General features: G+C 42.2%; 1 protein-coding gene across 3 annotated transcripts in view; it reads left to right on the plus strand.

Moving 5' to 3' along the window:
* The window catches only part of Tbc1d31 (TBC1 domain family member 31), a 62369-nt gene that overhangs the window by 16285 nt on the left and 22309 nt on the right, over positions 1-23775 (plus strand). For all 3 annotated transcript variants that reach the window (XM_028871894.2, XM_037197794.1, XM_028871895.2), the window contains 6 exons: positions 5437-5588; positions 8837-8996; positions 10600-10800; positions 13583-13759; positions 15740-15819; positions 15906-16052. In XM_028871894.2, the coding sequence (XP_028727727.1) occupies positions 5437-5588; positions 8837-8996; positions 10600-10800; positions 13583-13759; positions 15740-15819; positions 15906-16052 (917 nt within the window). The remainder of the gene's footprint in view (positions 1-5436; positions 5589-8836; positions 8997-10599; positions 10801-13582; positions 13760-15739; positions 15820-15905; positions 16053-23775) is intronic.

The following is a 23775-nucleotide window of genomic DNA, read 5'->3' on the forward strand; positions in this document are numbered from 1 at the left end:
TTTGTAATTTAAACGGGACCTTTATTTACATTGATGATTTTTTCACTGTGGTGTTAATTCATAATGGCACTTTTCATCTAAACAGTGTCCTGTTCTGCTTGTCTGTGTGTGATACCAGTTTTTTTTTTAAGATCAGTTGCCTCGGGACAGGCTTCACAGGCTGCACTGGTCCTACCATTCCATCACTGTTTATTTCCTGTCCTCTGGTATTTCTTAAAAGCAGGAACTTAGTCTCAAGGCTTGGGTAGATTCCTGGTAGTCTTCTCCACGTGGTATTTTAGCCAGTGTAAGATCAGAATAGTAGCTGTGCCTACTTCAGACTTGACTTCAGTGTTTAAGGTGATAATATATGCAGTACTTTAAATGGTGCTTAGTAAAACTGGTATATATGTATGTATGTATGTATGTGTGTATGTATGTGTGTGTTTGGGGCAAGTTAACATAGCCCAGGCTGGCCTTGAACTCATTATAGCTAATGATGGCCTTGAACTTGATTTTCCTGCCTCTGCCTCCAGTGTGCAAGGATCACAGGGATGCCACCATGTACACTTTATTCAGTGATAGAGCTCGAATCCAGGGCTTCATGCATGGTAGGTAAGCTCTCTGCCAACTGGGCTGCACCCCGAGCTTCTCTCTAGATGCATTTTTTTTGGGGGGGGGGGTTTCGAGACAGGGTTTCTCTGTAGTTTTTGTGCCTGTTTTAGATCTCTCGCTGTAGACCAAGCTGGCCTTGAACTCACAGAGATCCTCCTGGCTCTGCCTCCCAAGTGCTGGGATTAAAGGTATGCACCACCACCGCCCAGCTCTAGATGTATTCTTTAAAATCTGGATAGTAATGTATTTTTCTTTTGAGCTGTAGGTGCACAATTCTTTACTAATAATTTTGAAAATTAGAGGTGTTCAACTCAGTTTATATCAAAAGATGATCTGACCTTAGTTAACTGGCAGCCCTATCTGAACTGAACTGAACTGGCACAGCCCAGAGCACGAATGTATCTGAGGATGCGCTGCTGGCCAGACCACATCCTGTTGTGGTAGGTATCGTCTTACTCAAGGTGGTAGTAACTCTAAGTCTGAAACATCTGTGCTCCTAAGACGTCCAGAAAAGTGACCATGGACCTTTGAGTCCAGCGTTCTTTGTTGTTCTTGGTGTTGTGGGCTCTTTCCTGGGGTGGGGTGGGGTGGGGGTGAACCTAGGGCCATGTGTTAGGCCAGTGCCCTGCTGAGGGAGGAGCTGTGCCTCCAGCCAGCCTCTTGAGGTGCTTTTGAAGGACTGCCACCCCAAACTTCTTTCCACTGCATTTTGTATGTAGTATAGCAGCAATTAAAAGCCAGCCAGGTACAGTGGTGCACACCCTCATCTCAAATGTTCCAGAGGCTGAGGCAGGATGACTTTTTAAATATAACGCAGTATTTTTAAAATAGATTTTGCATCCATGTATTTATTGCATGTGCATGCACACGCACAAGCCTTCATGATGTACATGTGGAGGTCAGAGAACAATTTTCAGTAGTCAGTTTTTTTCTTCCACCACATGTCAAGTCCTGGGAAAAGAACTCAGGTCATCAGGCTTGGTGGCAAGTGCCTTTACTTATAGAACCAGTCCTCTGGGGAATTTTGAATTCAGAGCCAGCCCAGGCAGCTTAGTGAGGACCTCATCTTAAACCAAAGACAGAAACAGGTAGTAAGAGATGCCAGTTGCTGAATGCCTAGCATGCAGCTAACCCTTCCCTCCTTCCTTCCCTCCTTCCTTCCTTCCTTCCTTCCTTCCTTCCTTCCTTCCTTCCTTCCTTCCTTCCTTCCTTCCTTCCTTCCTTCCTTTCTACGACAGAATCTGGCTGTGCAGCTGAGGCTGGTCTAGAGCTGAAAGTGGGGTCCAGCTGGCCTCCAGCTCTTGACCTTCTTGCCCTAGGCTCCCGAGTGCTGAGGTTATGCAAGCAAACTCCGCCAGAACCGGCTTATTAGCTATTTTTCATCTTAAATAATCCTAAACGGCATGCTGCTCTCCAAAAGGAAGAACTGAAATTCAGGGTCATTAAGTAACTCGTCCAGTGCCACGTAGCTTATAAAATGGTTGTGCTCGGACTCCAAACCCGACTACCGCAAAGCAGTCCATAGTACTGCACTGTGATTTAGTTGGAACCAGTCACGGAAACACATAGTGGGACACGCCTTTAGATTAAAGGGGCCATTATGACATTTACGGCATAGTGAAAGGCCCAAAGTTTCTTTGAGAGTCTGTATCATCAATGTCAATGAAGGTTCCGCTTAAATTACAGAGGTAAACTAGTTACACCTCCTCAGATTAGTAACTCAGGATGCTGAGTTACATTCAATTCTTCAGTTAGGAGCTGGGAATATCCTTGTATCCATGATTACTTTTGTTCAGTATATATGGGAAAACCCTTTATGACATCTCTCAGAAAATGGTTCATAACAAAGGTTCTTGTACGTCAGTCTCTACACAGTAAACACTCCTTAATATTTCTGTAAAATATTATGCCTGGCTTCCATTTTGTTACTATTACTGTCCTGGATTGTTGTGTTGTTCTGGTTTTGGTTTTGTTTTTGAAATAAGGTCTCACTATTTAGCCTAGGCTGTTCTTAACTTCTATCCTGCCTCAGCCTTGACATGCTGGGATTACGGGAATGTGCTGCCATCTTTGGCTTTGGGTCTGTCTTTTAGTTTCTCCGTGCTAGGGATCATGGTAGGCAAGACTTCTACCACAGAGAAGGCCGGAATTTCTTAATTTTTAATAAGCCATCACACACCCCCTCAAACTGACCAGCAAATGCTGGATTGGGTGTGCTTGTCTCCCAAAGATGTGTGCTGGAAATGTGTCCAGATGTGGTCGTGTGGGTGCTCAGCAGAACCTTTAAGACAGTCTACCCTTAGAGTGGTGGATCTTGGCCTGTGGGCCACGACCACTTCGGGAGTTGAATGACCCTTTCACAGGGTCACATATCAGATACACTGCATACCAGATATTTACATTATGATTCATAACGGTAGCAAAATTATGATTATGAAGTAGCAATGAATATAATTTTATGGTTGGGGGTCACCACAACATGAGGAACTGCATTAAAGGGTCACAGCATCAGGAAGGTTGAGAACCACCGCCTGAGAGGATTCAGTGTTCTTAGGAACCCCGAGAGAAAGAAGGGAAGGTAGAAAGGAAGATGACAGAATTCGAGAGAAATCCTCTGGCTTCCTGTGTGTCTCCACGATGGCTCCGTCTGCAGACACTGCCCCTGTGATGCTGTGTGGATGCAGCCAGAGACTCGCCAGAGCCCAGCAGGAGCAGCGTGCTCTCAGCCTCCAGAACTGTGAGCTAACTGCATTTGTTTCCTTACAAATTACCTAGCCAACAGTCTTTTGTCATGGCAACAGAAGATGGCGAACACAGATGGCTGGAGTTTTCATATTCCACGAGGAAGCCAGTCCAGCCCCTGGAGCTCAGCTGTCCCCTCCTGTGCATTTCGTTAAGTTTTTGAAGTTTTTTTCTAAGCACTTAATGTTGTCAGGAGATGACATTATCTAAATAATAATGACATGTTTCATTAGGAACAATTTTATAATCATTAAAATCTAGCAATTAAAATCACAAATCTGGTAATGAATAATCATGCTGGCAATAATCTTATCACAGCTATTCACCTAAAATAGCAGTTGATGCTCATTAACTTTTAAGCCTTTGCTTCTCCCAGTAGGAATAAACTTTATTACTTTTCTACAAAAAAAAAAAAAAAAAAAAAAAAGACTGCTAATTAAAATACGAATTTTCTGAAGTCACTTTTTGACACCGGTTTTGAAAGTGTCTTAATGTGTTCATTATGGATTGTAATGTATTCATTGCAGATTCTCTAAGACTGTGTTATAAATCTTCTCACATAGTGAGTCTGTATCAGAAGGTCCAGGGATGGCCTGTGGCAGTGTGAGCTGAGCACAAGTGAGGATCTGGCCCTTCCCATCGGGCTCTGTCGGCATCTGATGTGCTTTAGTTAGGCTTTTGTGTGTCTTATTGACAGTGACCTTGACTGTTACGTTCCATAGTGCTTTATTCCATATGCATGTATATGTGTGGTGCACAGATAAATTCAGAGTTATATTGAGGCTGTCAGTGATCAGTTTCAGTGTTTTGTTATTTGTTTCGGGGTGCTAGGGATGGAATCAGGGGCCTCCGGCCTGTTAGACAATCACTGCTGTTGAGCCACACCCACACCCCTAGCCCTAGCAAAACTTTTGTATTAAAAAAGAGACTGATTAAAGCTTATGTAACAGAACAGTGGGAAATAGATAAAAGACGCCATTTTCAGCTCTGCTATCAGTGGAATCCACCCTCAGTTGTCCATTAAGTAAATTCCATCTCTAATAAAATGTGGTTGTATGTATACTTTCATTGTACTTGTATACACAATATTTACATTTATCTTCACTTTTTCAGTTATTCCCAGAGGACTTACTCTTATAAATTAGTTGGCTGGTCCAGGAGGGATGCTTCTGAGGCTTTCGAGGCGAGTTGCATTATCTTGTCTAGCAGCAGACTGACAGAGCCTCGCCCTAGGCTTCCACTAACGTGTAGTGTTCTTTAGCGCGGTTAATGTTTTTAATAGTATTTGTCTGAATATAGGATCATAATCCCTGAACGATGTGGTTGTTTTGAGAGATGCATGTTGAACAGCTTTGTTGTGTGAACATGGGAACATACTTACACAGTCTAGGTGGTGCAGGTCGGTCACTCTGTGAGGAGGACTCTTGATGGAGTCATGACACATGTGAGCATGAGATGTCTAAAGCTGTTGCAGTGTGAAACAGCACACTTAAAAAAGTGGGAGATTATGATCTGAAGGAGTGAGTAAAGGCAGCGTGGATGTGGGGACTGGAAGCATCACTTATTATTACCATGTTAGGTCCTTACATCATGCTGAATACAACATCACAGAATACAACCGGCACTGCAGGTCTGTGACCTGCCGTCGTCACAGACATTTGAGTAGAGAATTGTGCTACAGCTTTACAACATGCTGCTAGGTAACGTAAACTTCATCTTCGGCACATCTGTGGGACAATAGGCAGGCAACTGTATCGTCGTAAATACGTGTGTAATTTGTGTATGTATATAAATAGGTTTACTAGTTGTAAAACATTTGATTCAGAGACATCTAATTTTTATCAGAATTTTTAAATATAAGCTGACAAATTTTAAATTGTTATTTAGAATTTTGTGTATTTCGTCATTGTAGTCAATGTTTTAGCTGAAAGGGTTTGTCATTTATTTTTGTTAATTATAGCTTATGATTACTGGTACTATGCTATCATATATTAAAATGTATTTTCTCCAGTATAAGGAGAGAGAAAATGACTGTGTATAGTTTTAAATTTCAGAGGACTGTGTAGACCCAAGGTGAAAGGTGTTCTTCTCTGTCTCTAGGTTTTCTTTCTCCCATTCAGTAACACGATCCTCAGCTGTTTTAAAGACAACTCCATCTTTGCCTGGGAGTGTGATACTCTGTTTTGCAAGTACCAATTGCCAGCTCCACCTGAAGGCTCTAGCATCCTATACAAAGTGTTTGCTGTGACCAGGTAACAGGCATTTTTAAGAATTTAGCTTTTATTAAAAAATTCTAAATTTTCATTCAGAATCTTGAAGAAAAAAATTCCTCCAGAATTAGATGTGATCTGCAGACTTTTTGCTTTGCTTTATTATGCAAACTTTGGTTTTCAAGACAGGTTTCTCTGTAGCTCTAGTTGTCCTAGAACTAGCTCTATAGACCACACTGGCTTACCCCTGCCTCTTGAGTGCTGGGATTAAATGTGTGCACCACTACTGCCTGGCTGCTGTGCATACTTTGAAGTATATATGAAAATGAAGGAACGTATGAACTGCTTAGGACTCACCAGCTGTGATTCTGGTCCTGTTTCTGTCTCTGTCCTTTTCTCTGTTGTATTATTCAGGAGCAAAGCTTACTGTATCATTTCGTTGGCAAATATTTCCATGTGCATTTCTACCTTTGGGGAACATACCGTAATATTATTATCAATTTTTTACAACTTAACAAGCATTCCTTAAGATTGTCATATAGGCTTTGCCAATGTCTGTGCTTTGCCCAGTAGCTGGTGCTGATGACAGCTGGGCTCCAACTAGGGGCACGGCAAGCTTCACACATCTCATTTGGTTGGTGCAGCTCAAGTGTTTTTCTTGTAGAGGGGCTGGGTAAATTGCTCAATCAGTAAATATTTGCAATGACTTGGAGATTTGAATTCAATCCTTAAAACCCATGGGTTTTCGCTGTTGTTGTTTTTTAAAGCGAGATGTGATAGTGTATTCTTGTAATCATACCACTGGGAAGTTGCTGACAAGCAGGTCTGTAGGGTTCATTGGCCAGCCAGCCTAGCTGTTGTGGTGAGTTCCAGGCTATGGAGAGCCTGTTTCAGAGAGAGAGTGTCTTTCAGCCTCCACATGCACCTATATCTACACACATACACACACACACACACACACACACACACACACACACACACACACACGGTGGGGAGAAGGTGTGAGAGCAATTGTTTCTATACTCTGATCTTGCTCTGTGTCCATGTGCTGCTGCTCAGTGTGATCTTTGTTGTCTGTGTCCCCGGCACACTGCTTGCCCCTGTATTAGACCTGACCTAGGTAAAGGGAAGAAGACGTGCCAGCATGTGCGCTTTCATTGGGAGCAGCTTGGGCCACTGTTTCTGGGGACTTGGTGGAACCCCGCGTGGCTGAGGCACTGGAACAGTAATGCTGTGCGCTTCTGTTGCCCTTCCTTGCTTTAGTAGATGACCTCGCTCTTTCACTCTCGGCTTATTAATAGCGCTAGTTCTGAAACACCCCCTCACTAACTAGTGTCTTTCCTATTGTTCCTTCACGTCTGCTTCTGGTGCTGTTCACTTACAAATTAGAAACTGTAAAAGCAAATGGCCTCGTGTTGCTGCCGTTTGTACTTTGACATAGCTTACGGAAAATGGTGGAAGGGCAAATTGGTCCCCACCCCTGTTTCCCTCTGTTGTTTTTTTGTTTTTTTTTTTTTTTTTTTTTTTTTTGTTATTTTGGGTTTTGCTTGTTTGTAATTGTTTTTGAGACAGGATCTTACTCTGTAGTATAGGCATACCTTAAATTCATGGCATACCGAAATCCTCCTGTCTCAGCCTCCCTAGTGTCTCTCTCTCTCTCTTTTTTTTAAAACCAGTTTTCAAAGTAATGCATTAGTTTATTGGCATCTTCCAAATGGCCATTGAACTCTTTTTTTCGATCATTAATCTTTTCAAACTCATGGATTTACTGTTGTTGGGAAGTTTCAAGCCATGGTAGTTAAGAGTTTTAGTGATGCCCGGTTCTCTCATTTCTGACCAGCGGGACCCTCTTCAAATTTGTTTTAAATCCTTTTGATACTGCCTCCTCGGTCATCTGTGGTACTGCCAGAGCTCCTGGGCTCTCTGGTGTATCTAAGTGTTCCAGATTGTTCCAAGCCTACAATCAGCTCTTTCTCTAAAGAGTGAGTTTAATGTGGTCAGAAATGATGGTTATAAAGAATGGCTGGTCACTCTTTATAAACCTTTCCAGGCCCAGTGGATGACTAGGAGATGGGTTATCGAATTTCCCCACTTCTGAGGCCTTAGGAAATCTCACCAACTCTACCAAACTGTGTATGGAATTAGTCATGGTTTTTGTTCTTACCCTAATCCAAGCCACCCTAGTCTCTTTCAGAGACTGTAATATACTGACTGGTTGGTCTCTGTCTTTATCCTTGCTTCCTAAATGTGTCTCTGCCAAACTCCTAGAGTAGAGTTGGCTCACCATTACACTGGGTCACATCACTTTTCTTATTCATTCCCTTTTGGACTTTCCGCTGCCCTCAGTAAAATCCACCCTCCTGCCTTGTTATCCAGGATGTCACCTGCCACAGGCCTCCCTCTCTTCTTCTTCCCTCTGCTCTCCTCATACTTGAGTGGTTTCTTAGTCTCCTATCTAAGAATTGCATTCCTTCCTCTGCACTTTACTGGAGAATTTCTCCAGATCTTCCTGCATTGGTTGATCTCTTCATGTCATTCAGTGAGCAAGTCTTCTTCCCAGCTTCTGTGGCCTCTACTGAAGCTGTACCGAGTTTCTCTCTAGCTGGTGTCAAGTTCATTTCTTTGTTTGCCTTCTTCCTGGAGAGAACACAGGTTCCCAGCACCTACATGGTGATTCAGATCCGCCCATAACTCCAGTTCCAGGGGAACCAGAGCCCTCTTCTGGCCTCCAAGGGCACCAGGCAGATACATGGTGCACATACAAACATTCAGGCAAAACATTCATACAAATGGTTTCTTGAGACACAGTTTCTCTGTGTAGCTTTAAAGGGCTGTCCTAGAACTCGCTTTGTAGACCAGGCTGGCCTCGAACTCACAGAGATCTGCTTGCCTCTGCCTCCCAAGTGATGGGTTTAAGGCGTGTGCTATCACCACCTGGCTAACAAATAAATCTTTTTTAAAAAAATGTATTTAAAATGTAAATGTTCCTCAGCCCCTAATAACTCATTCAACAAATCAACAACAAACTAAGCTGATACTTCAAGGCAACAGGTAAAAGTTCTTACTCTTCAGTAAGCCTGAGCCACCCTGTATGGTCCACTGGCCACATGTAGCCTTCTGATCCTTGGTAGCATAGCCATGTCCCCAGCGTTTGGGAGTTGTATATGGCCAGAGGCGCCGGTGGTCATCATGATGGTAGTTTGCTCACAGGAAGCTCTGCGGGGTACTGCTTCCTAAGCAGTTCACTGCCTGTGTCCCCTCACTGTTTCGGTTCTGCTTTTTAAATGTAGAGATGGCCGGATCTTGGCTGCCGGAGGCAAATCCAACCACCTGCATTTGTGGTGCTTGGAGGCCACACAGCTCTTCAGAATCATCCAGATGCCTACTAAGGTCCGAGCTGTTCGCCACCTGGAATTCCTTCCTGATAGCTTTGATGCTGGTTCCAATCAGGTTAGTAACAGAAATGCCAGCACCCGCTTTCAGACCCACGTTGGCTCTGTTGTTCAAGCATTTCTCTTTTTCAATAGCCCTTGTTCTTTGAAAGGTTCCACATCTATATAGTGTCTATTAGCCATGTCTACCCACACTACCTTCTTCCAACCTCCCCGTAATGCCCCCACCCCAACTGCATCCCAGCTCCATCTCCGTCAGCTCTTACGTAACTTACAGCAGGACTGACATGATCCTAAAATGTTAAGTATTTTTTTTGTGTATGTGAAGAATCTAGAGTTGAAAAAAGAACTCAAAATCTTGTGTTCTTTATTTAATATTACTGATAAATAATTGCTTTAACTTTATTTTAAATTGACAGTCACAGTCATGAATTTCAAAGTAAAATTCATATGTGTTTCATGTAGCTATACACACATGCAGTATGTTCATGGGTATCTTATCTGTTTTACTTAAGAGTTCTAAATTGTTGATTCATTCATATGGTTGGAATTGTAAAACTTCCAGAAAAGGATCGGGGGTAAGCCCCATCCTGTCTCCTGTTTGTCTGGTCACTCTCTCCTGCCCTGTAACTACTATTGTTATACACATGTATATCTAGAACATGTTTTCTCTGTCCACACAGCCGTATACCTTTTTCTGAATTTGGGAATTATTCTATATTAGTACAAAATATCTTTCTTTCATGGCTTCATAATATTTCTTGTATTTCCTTTAAACTATTCCTCCGTTATTGGGCTCTTATTCTTAGTCCTTTTCATTAGAAATGATGCCTCACTGGATAACTAAGTTTTTGCAAATGTCATTTTCCATATCCTATTTGTAGGATAAAAATCTCAGAGTTGAAGTAATTTCCAAAGGCATCTGTAATTAGGACAGGGTCTTTCCAAGTTGCCGTCAAGACAGCCTGCACCTGCTGCTGCGCATGTGGAGGGCTGTGCCCTGCCCGCCAGCCAGTCAGAGAGCACGCTTTTCCTGTTGACGCCGTACAACAACATGACGCTGGAGTGTCAAAGAATTGTATGCGGTTGTAGCTTACAGCCATTGGCCATAGCCCACAGGTGTAACGTTTTCAAGTTGTATGACTTTAAATGATTTTCCCTGTGAAGACTAGCTTCCCAGCTACTCCTCTTCCATAATCTAGTATAGAATCCATAATCTCAGTCCATTCTCCAAGTAGCAGTTAGAGCAGCTGAAGACTGGTGGAGAGTGGGGAGCCTTCACCAAGAGCACATGCGCCCCTTTCCTCGCTCTGACAGCCAGTGTGGGGGAGAGGGTCAGCAGCTGACCCCTGAGTCTCAGAGGAGGTGGCCTGCCTGGGGAAGCCAAAGCCTTCCATAGTTTCTCAGGGTGTGTTCCATACCACGTGGCCAGAGTCACACACATCCACATGAGCTATCATTAGTGGTTTTAAAATGTGTAACGACTCACTGGAAGTTGAGCTGCCCTCTTAGAAATGATATAAAATGAATGCATTACTTTTAAAATGTACTGACATGACATGCGTGTAAGTGTACACACGTATGTAGTTCCTCTTTGTGTATATGAACTTTCAGGCGCTGGGCTTTCAAATGTCACAGTCCCATCGTTTCTGTTTGCTCAGGTTCTTGGTGTGCTCAGTCAAGATGGGATCATGCGATTTGTCAACATACAGACTTGTAAACTTCTCTTTGAAATTGGGAGCGTCGAAGAAGGAATTAGCTCATCAGTAATTAGCCCACACGGTCGGTACATAGCATCTATTATGGAAAATGGAAGTCTGAACGTCTATTCAGTTCAGGCTTTAACACAAGAAATAAATAAGGTATGTCATCCAGGAACTGAATCTGCTCCCTGCACTGCAGTACTGCATCACCAAGAGTGGAATGTCCTTCTGTGCTGTTTTCTAACTTCTTTGGGACACATCTCTTTTTCTCAATATTCTCCAGCTCTGATTTCTCACCAGGCTCCTTCTCAGCTTGGTGCTCACCCCATCACTGCCGCCCTTGATCTCTTTTCCAGAAGAGGTCTTTAATCCCGGAGTCTTTGGAGTGCTGTGGCCCTTTCTGTTCTCTTCTAATCCAGTCGCTGCTCCGTCATAGCATTTCTTAAATTTGAGATATATCTCTATCCACCTATGTCTACCTACATCTCTCTTATCTATTACCTACCTATCAATTACCTATCATGTATCTATCCATCATCTCTGCTAGGGTCTGTCTAGCAAATTATCCGTCTAAGTATCTTATTATCTGTCTATCATCTGTCCATTATCTTATTGTCTATCTGTTATTATCTGTCTGTCTATTGTCTGTCTTTGCTCCTTGTTCTCTATCTTGGTCTTTATTAACTAATTCCAAGTTACAGTAATTTAAACAAATTTCCTAAAATCAGTCTTCAGTGGCTTCCCTTCCCATCAATCCATCTTCTTCTACATGACATTTTTCTAAAATAATGTTTTCATCATCTTTTTTTTAAATGATTTAAAATGATTTAAAAAAAATTTTTTGTGAGTACACATTGGTGTTTTGCCTACTCATGTATGTCTGTGTGATGGTGTCCAATCACCTGCAACTGGAGTTACAGACGGTTGTGAGCTGCCATACATGCTGGGAATCGAACCCAGGTCCTCTGGAAGAACAGCCAATGCTCTTAACCTCTGAGCTATCCCTCCATCCTTCCTTATCATCTCTTACTACTACTTAGTAGCTTCCTTCCTGTTGCATTCATTCTACTCATTACCACCCTTGTCCCAGCTAAGGTGGAATAGGACAAGGCTTGTATTGTTTTAGCTCTCCTCCTACAACCAAATTATCTTTCAAAGTCTGTACAAAATCCTAGGTTTTACATTTTACAGTTTGGGTCTTTTTGTTGTGATTTTACCATTTATACTGACCCCCAAGAATAATGCTGAAGCACAGCCTGGGTTTCTTAAGCACAAGAAAGCTGTGTCATACCTTGAGGAAAATGTATATCCTAAATTCACTTAGGCACGAGTTATAGTGCTATTAGCTTGGAAGTCAATAATGTATTTCAAGTAAGGTATCTTTAAACGGGAACACATACAAAGCAAGGTTATGCTTTACAAGTCAGTTTATAAAATATGGATGAGGCTCCCTAACTTTTTCCTGGAATCCGTGGTTCTGTTTCTACTAATTCAGTACTTGAGATAATTCTATATAATTATATACTTGGAATGGCAAGACTCAGCTAACATATGTGTTCATGTATGTGTGTGTTTGTGAGTATGTATTTTCTATCATATGGGATTATAATCTCGTGTTCTTATATATAATGTATATTATATAAAATATTCCATTATAGCTGCCTAGCTCTGTGCTTTTTGTATGTTGGAACATTTAGTATATGTTATTTTTTAAATCATCAGTATATAAGTGCTCTTGCTGAGTGTCTTTAGTCTTTTCATTTGATTTTCTTCTGCTGACTCAAGGAGGTGGGAGAAGACTGAGCAGAGCTGTTTTGAGTGCGTTACCCCCTCGGGCTGCTGTGTGCCTAGCACCCTGAGAGCGCAGCGAAAGAAAGCCAGCTCCAAGTCGAATCTTACATTTAGGGCCCATTGTCTGGTGTCTCTGTGGCTGTTGTGTGAATGTGTAGCTGCCTTTCCTGTACAAACTTTGACTCACCTGTGCCCCTTTCTTCTGAGTTTTACCTCATTTCCTGTCATTAGAGAATCTCTGATATTGTTCTAATGAAGTCAGTGAATTCTTACGTATTCATGGCAGAGAGGAGCCAAGTAAGTCCAGTCACATCTCTGGCTCTGGCCTGGGGCAAATTGTGCTTGAAGCCAAGGATGAGGCCCCAGCAGGGGAAATAATTTCAGAATAGAGGCTTTAATAAAAACTTAGAATGGACTGAAATTAAAGAATGAACAGCTCAGCAATATTAAAGGATGACCATAATTTGGTCAAATTGCTTTGATCCATCCTGGGATGAAAAATTAAATCACAGAAGTGGGCACTGTACCTTGTCTTTAGAACTCAGCCCAGGTGACCATATTTGCACATTTCCTTTGAATAAGGAAATCATTTGATTTCAAAAGGAGTGCCATTTATGAAGAAAATGTTCTAGTGAGTCATTTCAGTTCAAGTAAGTTGACTGTTAGCTTTTCCCATTTGGTGGCCCCCTAAAGATGAGCTCTTGGGTTTGGTCGCCTGAGCTGCCCTCTTAAGCAGTTGACATGGTAACGGACTGACAGCCCTCGCTGTGCAGAACACAGTCCTCGACCTCACATGGCTCAGGGGACCTGTGACCGTTAGGCACTGTCCTCAGCATTCTCCCAGGACATCTGTCTAGCCCTGCCTTCTCGGTGTCGCCGTCTTGTGCTGACTTCATCGTGCAAGTGGAAAGTGGTTTGCCATCATACCATTTTGAGGCACCTTTTGGGAATAAATTCTACTTTTTGCTGTTATTCATGTGCATTTACTTGTTCTATAAAGGAATTTGACAGGCATATGCTGTATACAAATTAAAACATGCTATTCAAGTAAAGTTGATGAAACCTATATTAAGAGGCTTACTTTCTAAGAATACTGTGGAAGATACGTATAGGTTCATCAATACATGGAGCCATTTTTCTCCTCTTTTAGCCACCTCCTCCCTTGGTTAAAGTGATTGAAGATTTGCCTAACAATAAACTGCGATCCAGTAATCTTAAAATGAAAATAATGTCAGGAAGAGTACAGCGACCGGCAAGATCTAAAGAGAGCAAAATTCAAACTAGAATACTCAAGCAAGACCTGACGGGTAATTTAGAAAACAAAGAGGTAAGAATGCATTATAATTAAACTCCAGCTTGCTGTGACCCTGCTGTAGGCTCATCTCGTGATTTCTGGGCTGGTGTGTGGCTGATGATATTTGAGGTGTGGTAATCTGAATCAAGATATGCTGTAGTAGCTCATCATGGTGGCACACACCTGTAATCCCAACATGCATGAGGTAGAGGCAGGATTGTGACTCTGGGATCAACCTGGATCACATAGTGAGACACTGTCTCAAAACAAAACACAACAAACCCTGACAGCAGAGTTCTGTAAAGCCAGCTCTGACAATTATTCTTTAATTTTCACCTGTGTCGTGGAATGTGCATGCACACTCGTATACATACATACACACATACACACACTCACACACACACACATTCACATGTATACATACTAAATAAATACATATTTTAAAAAGATGCTTTAAGTGTAAAACACATGTAGTAAGAAAGTAGGAAAGCCTAGACTATAAACTGTCTTATGAATTGATTTATTTATTTTTTAATGAATTGATTTTATATTGATTATGTTAAAGTGATATTTTGGTTTTGTTGGGTTAAATAAATTATATTATGAAACTGATTTTTCCCTGTTTCTCTTTACCTTTGTTAAGGTTTTAAGTCCCATTTGTGGCTCGTGTTGTATTTCTGTTAGGCAGCTGCTGTAGAGGGTTACCAGGGCAGACAGGAAGCGTGCTTTCCACTGCTCCCGCTAGAGTTTTCATTGTGCTCCTCGGAGGCAGCGGTAGTAGGATCGCCTGGAAAGAAAGAGTTCAAGAAGCTTTGTGTTTTAAAATTAAGTAATTGTGTGCATGCATGAGTACGAGCGTGCGTGCGTGTGTGCGTGCGTGCGTGTGTACTTGTTGAGATCAGAGGTCGACTTTTAAGTCAGTTCTCTCCTTCCACTGTGAGTTCCAAGGGTCAAACTCGGGGCGCCAAGCTCATGCAGCAAGCACTTTGACCAGGGCACCAGCCATCTCACTGCCCCGTGTGGTTTTCCTAATGGTTTTCCTTCTTTTTTAAGTGTTTCTTTCTGCTTTGAAATAGAAAGAAAATGTAGGTATTAATAGAAACGTCTAACATTATCTTCAAGGAACCTATTTATTGACAATAAAATACATGTGTGAAGTACACAGTGAATTTTCACAAACCAAGTACACCCATGCTGCCAGCACCCACATCAAAGAATGGAATGTTACCACTCCCTTCGAGACACTGCCCTTTGCCTCAGTGATAATGGGCTCTTTGCTGGGAAGAGTGAGTATTGGAGATTGAACTCCGCATTACACATATGTACTAAGTATGAACTCCGCATTACACATATGTACTAAGTATGAACTCCGCATTACACATATGTACTAAGTATGTGTTCTACCTCACACCTTAGCCTCTTGATATACCGTAGGTTTGTTTAGTAAATGCTGTCGGTTTTTCCTAAACTGTTGAAGTAATTCATATTCCTAGCACAGTAAAGAGAGTTCTAGTTATTCCATAGCCTCAGCAACACTTGGTATTTTTCACATTAACTTTAATAATTTTTTTCTATAAGCATTTAAATGATAAAACTTAGGGGTAGGAAAGAATGTATAAAGCCGATTCTGACTTAGTGACGGTCAGCTCCCATTGTGCTGTGTTGGAGTCTTCGTGCTCAGTGCTGTTAGGAGGGTGATATGGGTGGATTCATAGCTGTGTTCATGGCTGCACTTGAGGGTAGGAGAGAGGAAGCGTGTGTGGTAGGGTCAGCGGCATGAATGTGTCTCACTGTATATTGTGTTCAGTTGTGTCCTGTTGTTGGAGACAGGATCTCCCCTGTAGTCCAGGCTGGCTTCAAACTCATGATCCTCCAGCCTGTTCTCTGTTGAGATTGCCAGCATGGGCCACTCTGCCTGTCTTGTGTGCTGTGTTCTAAAGTTTGGAAGTCACTGAACTAGATTACCATGTTTTCAGTTGCTTGATGGTCACTTATGATACAATCTTTTTATAGAATGAATTGTCTGAAGGAGTAAATAAAAAACGTTTGCAAATCTTATTAAAAGGCTATGGGGAATATCCGACAAAGTACAGGTAAACCTCAAAGTCTCTCATTCTAAATCAGTTTCACTCAAAGCAAGTTTTTTTTTCCTTTATTTCAAATCAGATTTTTATTTCAGAATGTTTATTTGGCGCTCTCTACTACAACTGCCTGAAAACCATACAGCGTTTAGTAGTTTGATGGATAAGGGAACTCATGTGGCTTATCTGAACCTTCAGAAGAAATACCCCATCAAAAGTAGAAAACTACTGAGAATATTGCAGAGGTACGCTTAACACACCGCAGCAGTGTGTGGGATGGGAACCAAGGGCTGGCTGAGTGTTTCCAAACCCCCTTCTCATGGAGGATTGCTTGGTCAGGGTTGACTCTCCTTGTCTGGTATGCAGGGCTGTTTTTCTTTCTTTCTTTCTTTCTTTCTTTCTTTCTTTCTTTCTTTCTTTCTTTCTTTCTTTATTTATTTATTTATTTATTTATTTATTTATTTATTTATTTATTTTTGAGATGGGGGTTCTCTATGTAGTTTTTGGTGCTTGTCCTGGATCTCTTTCTGTAGATCAGGTTGGCCTTAAACTCACAGAGATCCACCTGCCTCTGCCTCCTGAGTGCTGGGATTAAAGGCGTGCACCACCACTGCCAGCTTGTAGGACTGTTTTAAAAACAAAAGATACATGCGTCATGTATGGATGTGAGATTGTGTTATGTTCCTGAAAATCATACTCTCTTGGATAATGCAAAGGAGCAAAGACAGTAGTGGGAAGAGCTTGGGCTTTAAGACAGAAGACCCAGTTTTGACTCTATTCCATCTGCTTTTTCTTTTGAGTTTTCAAGACAGGGTTTCTGTATGTAGCCCTGGCTGCCCTGGAACTCACTCTGTAGACCAGGCTGGCCTCAAACTCAGAGATCGCTTGCCACTGCCTCCCAAGTGCTAGGATTAAAGGTGTGTGCCACCACCTGGCCTTGACTCTATTCCATCATTTAATAAAGGACATGTATTTCCTCCCCCATCTTTAATTTTTTGACAGGAAATGGGGTTGGAGCTGATCACCCCAACATTGTGAGATTATTGGGGTATTTGAAGACAGTGTCACTTAGAACAGTGTCTAGTTCATAGTAGACACTTGGTGAATGCTAGTCATAAGCCTCGTATGTCCAACTGCAGGTATTGCAAGTGTGTCCAGCTGCAGCCCACACGCTGCATGGAGCGGAGCATGGCTACGAAGGTAACAGCACAGAGCTGCAGACCTACTTAAAACATTGTGAGATTTTCTTTTTCAGTAACTGGATTGCACAGTTCTCAAGTGTGAACTTTGTAGGTGACAGCATGTCACATCACAAGGCTGAGCACAAATGTCTTCGTTGTTAGGTACATACATATTTAATTTACGTTACAGGTAGAAAAACCAAGGCATAGAGAGGTTGGATAATGTGATCTGGTCACTTGTGAGAGCTGGAACTGCTCCTGGTCTCTAGAATCCAAGGCCTTTTTGCAGAGTTTTTATGATGAAAAACTGCAAGCTTACGTAAAAGTGGGACCCGGGGAAGAGCAGCCTTGTGCCCTCGCTGGCTTCAGCAGTTGGCAGGCTTGTGGACCAGCTTGTTGTGTTGCTCCACCCTCTCCACAGCAGCTTCTCTGCTGCCTCCCTAGACGTGCATGCACATACCATGCTAAATGTTTACACGTGCGCCTTTAAAGCTGGAGACTCCTTTCCTCCCACCTGTGTGTGTGTTCTGCCATTATCACACCGACAGGAAAGCTCACTCTTGTAGCCCACATACCCAGTCAGCATCCCCACTACTGATCGACTTGGGAAATTAATTATGAATTCCAGCAAGTTATACACACAGTATTTGATTGACACTGCCCCCCTCAAAGTCTCGTCTCTTTTTATAATTTTATTATTTGTTTTGGCTTTTTTGGAACAGGGTCTGTGTAGCCCAGGCTGTCCTGGAACTTTCGCCCTCCTGCCTCTGCCGCATGAGAGCTGGGGTTCTGGGCCTGGGCCACGCCCCCAGAGCCTCTTTTGGTCTCCAGCTTGTTTCCCTGCAGTGTGTTTGTGGAGGAACCAGGACTCAGCCTGCATACTCTACCACAGCCTGGGTGTGCTGGTTCACTCCCTTACTGTTGTTTGCTCTATTTCTCTTTATCCACGATGTACTCTAAACTGATCAGAGCCAGGTATTCGTTCCTCCACCTGGTGGTGTGCTGGGTGGCATTCTAGGTGGTTTTGTGTACTTCTTTAGGAGGTTTGTGGTCGCTGGTTGTTTCTCTCTTGAAGGCGTCACTGGTTATTACTGACCATCATCTAAATCCGTTCCAGCCCAGAGATTAGCAAAACACTGACAATCTACTTCTGTCATTCCTTCTCTTTATTACCTGGAAAGTTTCCATAAAGAACATTTTCCAAGGGTGGGGAAATGACTCAGTTCATAAAGCACTTGCCTTGCAGGCCAAAGGATCTGAGTTCAATCCCCAGAACCCACATAAAAGTCTGGGGCAGTGTGCATATTTGCAGTCTCAGGGGTGGGATGATGGAGGCGGAGACGGCAGATCCCTGGAAGCTCGATGGCCAACTGGTTAGTTCAGCTCAGTTGGTGAAGTCCCAGGCCTAGAAGAGGCCCTGTCTCAAACCCAAAGGGAAGGATACCTGAGGACAACAGCCACGATTGTCTGCTGATCGGTCACCTCACACGGACACATGGGCTCCCACACACCCATGTACCTCCCCCGACATGAAAACACACACACACACACACACACACACACACACACACACACACACACACACACGAAGACAGGGTTCCCATCATCAACTTAAAATTTTTACCAGTTTTCAAAACAGTAAGTTAATTATCTTAGAATAATAAGTTTATACATTATAAACTTAAACATAGGTCTTTCTGGTGGACTGGGTGAGGAAAGAGTTTATAGTAATATTTTCTATCAAATTTAGGATTAAAAACTTTTTTTTTTTTTGCATAACTTCTTTGATTTTGTGTTTGAATCTTTTAGAGTAAAAAAAAAAAATCCTGGTTCGTAGTGACATTGATGTGCATGTGTGTGTGTATCACTGGCGTCAAACCTCAGGCCTTTTACATGGTCACTAAGCACTCTTTACTGAGGCACATCTATAACCCACTTTTTCTGCATGTACACCGACTTCTGAACTCTGTGCTGGATGTGTGTTAAAAACTGTATGTGTGGGAATGGGAAAGCTATATCTTACATTATTGTTTTGGGTAGGTGATTGGTGTTTTTGTTATTTTGTGTTTGAGGTGGGCTCTTACTATATAGATCTAGCTGGCCCCATACTTGGAATGTAAGCCAAGCTTGCCTTAACTCATGACAATCCTCCTGCCTCAGGTTCTCCAGGTATATATCACCATGCCTGGTTCATATTAGGATTATTGAAAATAGTTGAAGTGCTTTTTGGGTTTTTGTTTTGTTTTGTTTTGTTTTTTTCATTCTTAAGCTATAGCCCACAAGCATGTATAATCAAATTATTATTTTAGAATTACTTAATCATTACTATGGTAATGCCACAAATTCACTACATAGTTAGGTTAATTTGTTCCGTTTATTTTCAGTGTTTTTTGGTTTGGTCCTGTTTCTTCTTCACTGGAGTTTGACCTCAGAGTCAGTGAGGCCCTGAAGTTTTTGTTTCATTTAAACTTTATTTTGTTTTATACTCTCATACAAAATAAGGTTTATTCAAGTCAGTCTGGCTTCTGTTCCCTCCACCCTGTTTGCTCATTAGTAATCCTGTCAGTAAACATGGCATAGTCACATGTGTGTTTGTGCTTTTCCTTATTGGCTATCACACACCCAGCCCCTGCTGTGGATGGCGGCGTTTGAGCAGTGCAGAGGCGTTCTGCGTCTGCTTCTGTAGCTGCCCATGCCCCGTGCACGGTGATTCACTGACCTGTCCCTGCTAATGATCGTCTGGGCTGTTCCCAGTCTTTGCTCTTGAGGGGTGTTTAGTTATTTAGCTTCGCCTATACAGACTTTTAAAAATTCGCCGGGCGGTGGTGGCGCATGCTTTTAATCCCAGCACTCGGGAGGCAGAGCCAGGCGGATCTCTGTGAGTTCGAGGCCAGCCTGGGCTACAGAGTGAGATCCAGGAAAGGCGCAAAGCTACACAAAGAAACCCTGTCTCAAAAAACAAAAACAAAACAAACAAACAACAACAACGACAAAAAATTCAATGTACCTAAGTTTTTAATGTACCTTTGAATTCGATGAAATATCAGCTGACTTTGAGACTTACTTTACTCATTTGGCCCCTACATTTAATGTGCTTCCTGCTGTGCATGGTAAGTCTGCATAAAATGACATTATATTTTTGGTTGTAAGCCTAGCCTTTAAAGGCCGAGCCATCTCTCCAGTTATAAATGACATTATATTTGTCAGAATACCCTTGTGTCTTGCCTGTGATTCTTGGGTTCAAGTATGCAGAGTTAAACACAGCATGTGCTTTGGTAGGAAGCCTTGTCTTTGTAGATGCAGGAGGAAATGTAAACCAATGGGAATGTGTTCCTTTAGAAAAGAGCATTTTCATACCTTCCTCTGAAATACTGACTTGCCTGTGTTCCGAGGATGAACAGACCACGTATTCCTTCTGTTGATCCCATCACTGCGGGAAATCAGGAATTGGTTTTGTCAATAGATACAAGCACCCGAGATGCTGACTCTTGTCTGATGATTCTGCTCAGAGAAGGAAACACACTTGTTGTATTTCTGCCTACATAATATGTGGACGGGCACTTCCCAAGGTCCAGTTTTCTAAACTCCACCTAAAGTGGCAAGAGTTTCCATAAAATGTGGTCAGTTAGATGCATAAAGCAATTCTGCGTCTACTAATCCATTTACAATTAAAATTACTATTTTAATTATAATTCTGTATACATACTTCAAATTATCCTCATTTTTTTTCCTTTCGTTTTTCAATTTCTGTTTTTCTAATGTCTTTTTTTTGAGACAGGATCTCACTAGCTCAGTGTAGCCTGGAACTTACTGTGTAGCTCAAGCCAGCCTTAGAGTCTCGGTCCTCCTGCTTTAGACCCCACAGGCTGAGTTTATAAGTAGGAGCCATCACATCTGATTTATTTTTCTAAATTTTAATTTAGAAATTCAAAATCAGGTGCTAGAGAGATGGCTCAATGGTTAAGAGTACTGACTGCTTTTCAGGGACCCCACCTGGCAGCTCACCGCTACGTTACTCCACTAGAACATTCTCTTCTAGTCTTTGAGGGGACCAGGCAGGCAAAGTACTTATATACATAAAATAAATTATTTATTTATTTATGTATTTATTTATTGGTTTTTCAAGACAGGGTTTCTCCGTGTAGTTTTGGTGCCTGTCCTGGATCTCGCTCTGTAGACCAGGCTGGCCTCGAACTCATAAAGATCCGCCTGGCTCTGCCTCTCGAGTGCTGGGATTAAAGGTGTGCGCCACCACCACTGGCTAAAAATTTTATTTTATTTTTATAGTTTATTTTATAACTTTAATTCAAAATTATAATTTAATGAAGGAGAATTGTTTTCAGCTTGATTAATCAAGTGCAGAAAGATGAGACCTGTCTGGTTATGGATTGTACTGAAGAAACAAACCATGTTTATTTTTTAAGTACTATAACGATGCGACTATATAAGTGAAGGTTTGTTTTTTAACTAAAAATTTGTAAAATTACATGTATTTCTATTTATTTATAGCGTGTGTGTGTGTGTGTGTGTGTGTGTGTGTGAGTGAGAGAGAGAGAGAGAGAGAGAGAGAGAGCAAGCGAGCATGTCATGTGCACACCTGTGGAGGTGAGGGGTCAGTTTGTGAGAATTCTCTCCTGCTCCTCTGCAGGTCCCAGGGACTGAGCTCAGCTTGCCAGGCTTACATTCAAGCTCACTTACCTGCTAAGCCATTTTACCAGGACTGCCCCCCCTCTCCCTTTTTTAAAAGATGTATACCTAACTATTAATGAATAAAATGATGTGTTAAAGATTTGCTAAGCTACTGTGGTAAAGTGGTGGAGGTAGGGTAAATCCACATACATGACAGATGACTGCTTCCTACCTCCGTGTTTTGAACATTTCAAGTTCCTTCAAATGCTCTATTGTAATCTTTTAAAAAGAATGTAGTTCTTGGGTACGAGAGCTTCCTGCCCTTCCAGAGGACCAGAGTCTGATTCCTAACACCTGTGTCAGGCCGCCCACAACCTCTTCTGACTCTACCCCCGGGGATGTGTGTGACTGCTGCTTCTGCCTCCACAGACACAGACAGACAGAGACACATCAAATAAAATCAACGTGTAACTGGATGAGTTCCTTGTAAGAAAGCTGCAGTGGTGCAGAGGTCTTGGGAAGTCTGTGCTTTTCCGCCCGAAGTCGGCTCGCACTGGAAGCAGCTGCTTGTTTTGGGCTGGCTTCCGTAGGTATATAATGCAGACACAGGCATACTGGGTATTTTGATTTGATTGGATCCCATCTCCCCCCCCCCATCCCCCAAGTCTCCCTAAGTAGCCCAGGCTGGCCTAGAACTGGTGATCTTCCTGCCTTGGCCTCCCAAGTAGAGCATAATTGCAGGTGTACACACACACACTATAGACACAGTTAACAGAAATAGGTTCTGTGCTATTTTGTCTTTTTGTTTTCCTTTAAGAGTCTCTCATTGGCCTCCTTTAGTATAGATTGCTATGCCTGATTTTGTGTGTGCACTTGCCACGGCACATATGTGGGGTCAGAGGACAACTTGACAACCCTGGCGTGGTGGTGGCGCATGTGTTTAATCCCAGCACTAGGAGGGCAGAAGCAGGCAGATCTTTGAGTTCCAGGACAGCCAGGACTACTCAGAGAAACTGTCTCAAAAACCCCATAAAAATAATAAAATTTTAAAAATAAAATCAGATATAAAAGAAGTTTGACAGAAATGTGTATGAGTCAGGGTTCTCTGGAGGAACAGAACTGATAGAATGAATGAATACATACATACATACATACATACACACATACATACACACACATACATACATATATTCAGAAAGGGGATTTGTAAGAATGGCTGACAGTCTGTGGTCCATCTAGTCCAACGATGGCTGTCTACCAATTGAAGTCCAAGAACCCAACAGTTGTTCAGTCCACAAGGTGGATGTCCTAGCTTGCCTTAGGTGTACTCCAGAGTCTTGAAAAAGTAGGTTCTAATGCCTCTGAAAGAATGGACTTGCCAGCAGGAGTCAGGGCAAGCAGACAGAGAGAGCAAGCTTCCTTCTTCTTTGCCCTTTCTATAGGCTGTTATCAGAAGGTGGGTCCCAGATTAAAGGTGGGTCTTCCCACCTCAGAAGATCCAGATTAAAAATGGGTCTTCCCACTTCAAATTATTTAATTAAGAAAAAAGTCCCTCCCAGGTGTACCCAGCCCAGCTTTAGTTATTTCCAGATATAGTGAAGTTGGCAACCAGGAATACCCATCACAAAATGTTGATAACACTTTGAAGAGCCTTGAGAAAACAGACATCCCTTCACAACGTCAGCGGCAACCTAAATAGACATTCCGTTGAGGATTATGTGTCATTGGCTATTGAAATTACAGCTGTGCATATCTTAGTGTTTATCCAAGTCCGTTTTCCCCCTTGAAGAAAGATGCACATGTAATGATACTCAGTGCGGCATTGTTTATGAAAGCAGAAAGACCCCAAGGCCCAATGATAGGAATCTTATTTAAATAAATGAGATTCCTCAGCACAAAGCTCTCATAGACACCAAGAAAACATCATGAGGGTATTTACACTCCAGATCCTGATATTAATGTTTCAAGTAATAACTGAAAACTTCAAGACACAGAACAGTATTTATGTAATACCACCATTTGTGAGGGGTTGAGTTCTTTTGTTGGTGGTGAGGGCAGATTGGGGTTGGGTTTTTTTGTTTTGTTTTGAGATGGGGTCTCACTGTGTATCCCTGGCTGGCTTGGACCTCACAATGTAGACCAGGCTGGCTTCTAATTC

Source organism: Peromyscus leucopus, chromosome 20 (assembly GCF_004664715.2).
Source record: "Peromyscus leucopus breed LL Stock chromosome 20, UCI_PerLeu_2.1, whole genome shotgun sequence".
Classification (NCBI taxonomy): Eukaryota; Metazoa; Chordata; class Mammalia; order Rodentia; family Cricetidae; genus Peromyscus; species Peromyscus leucopus.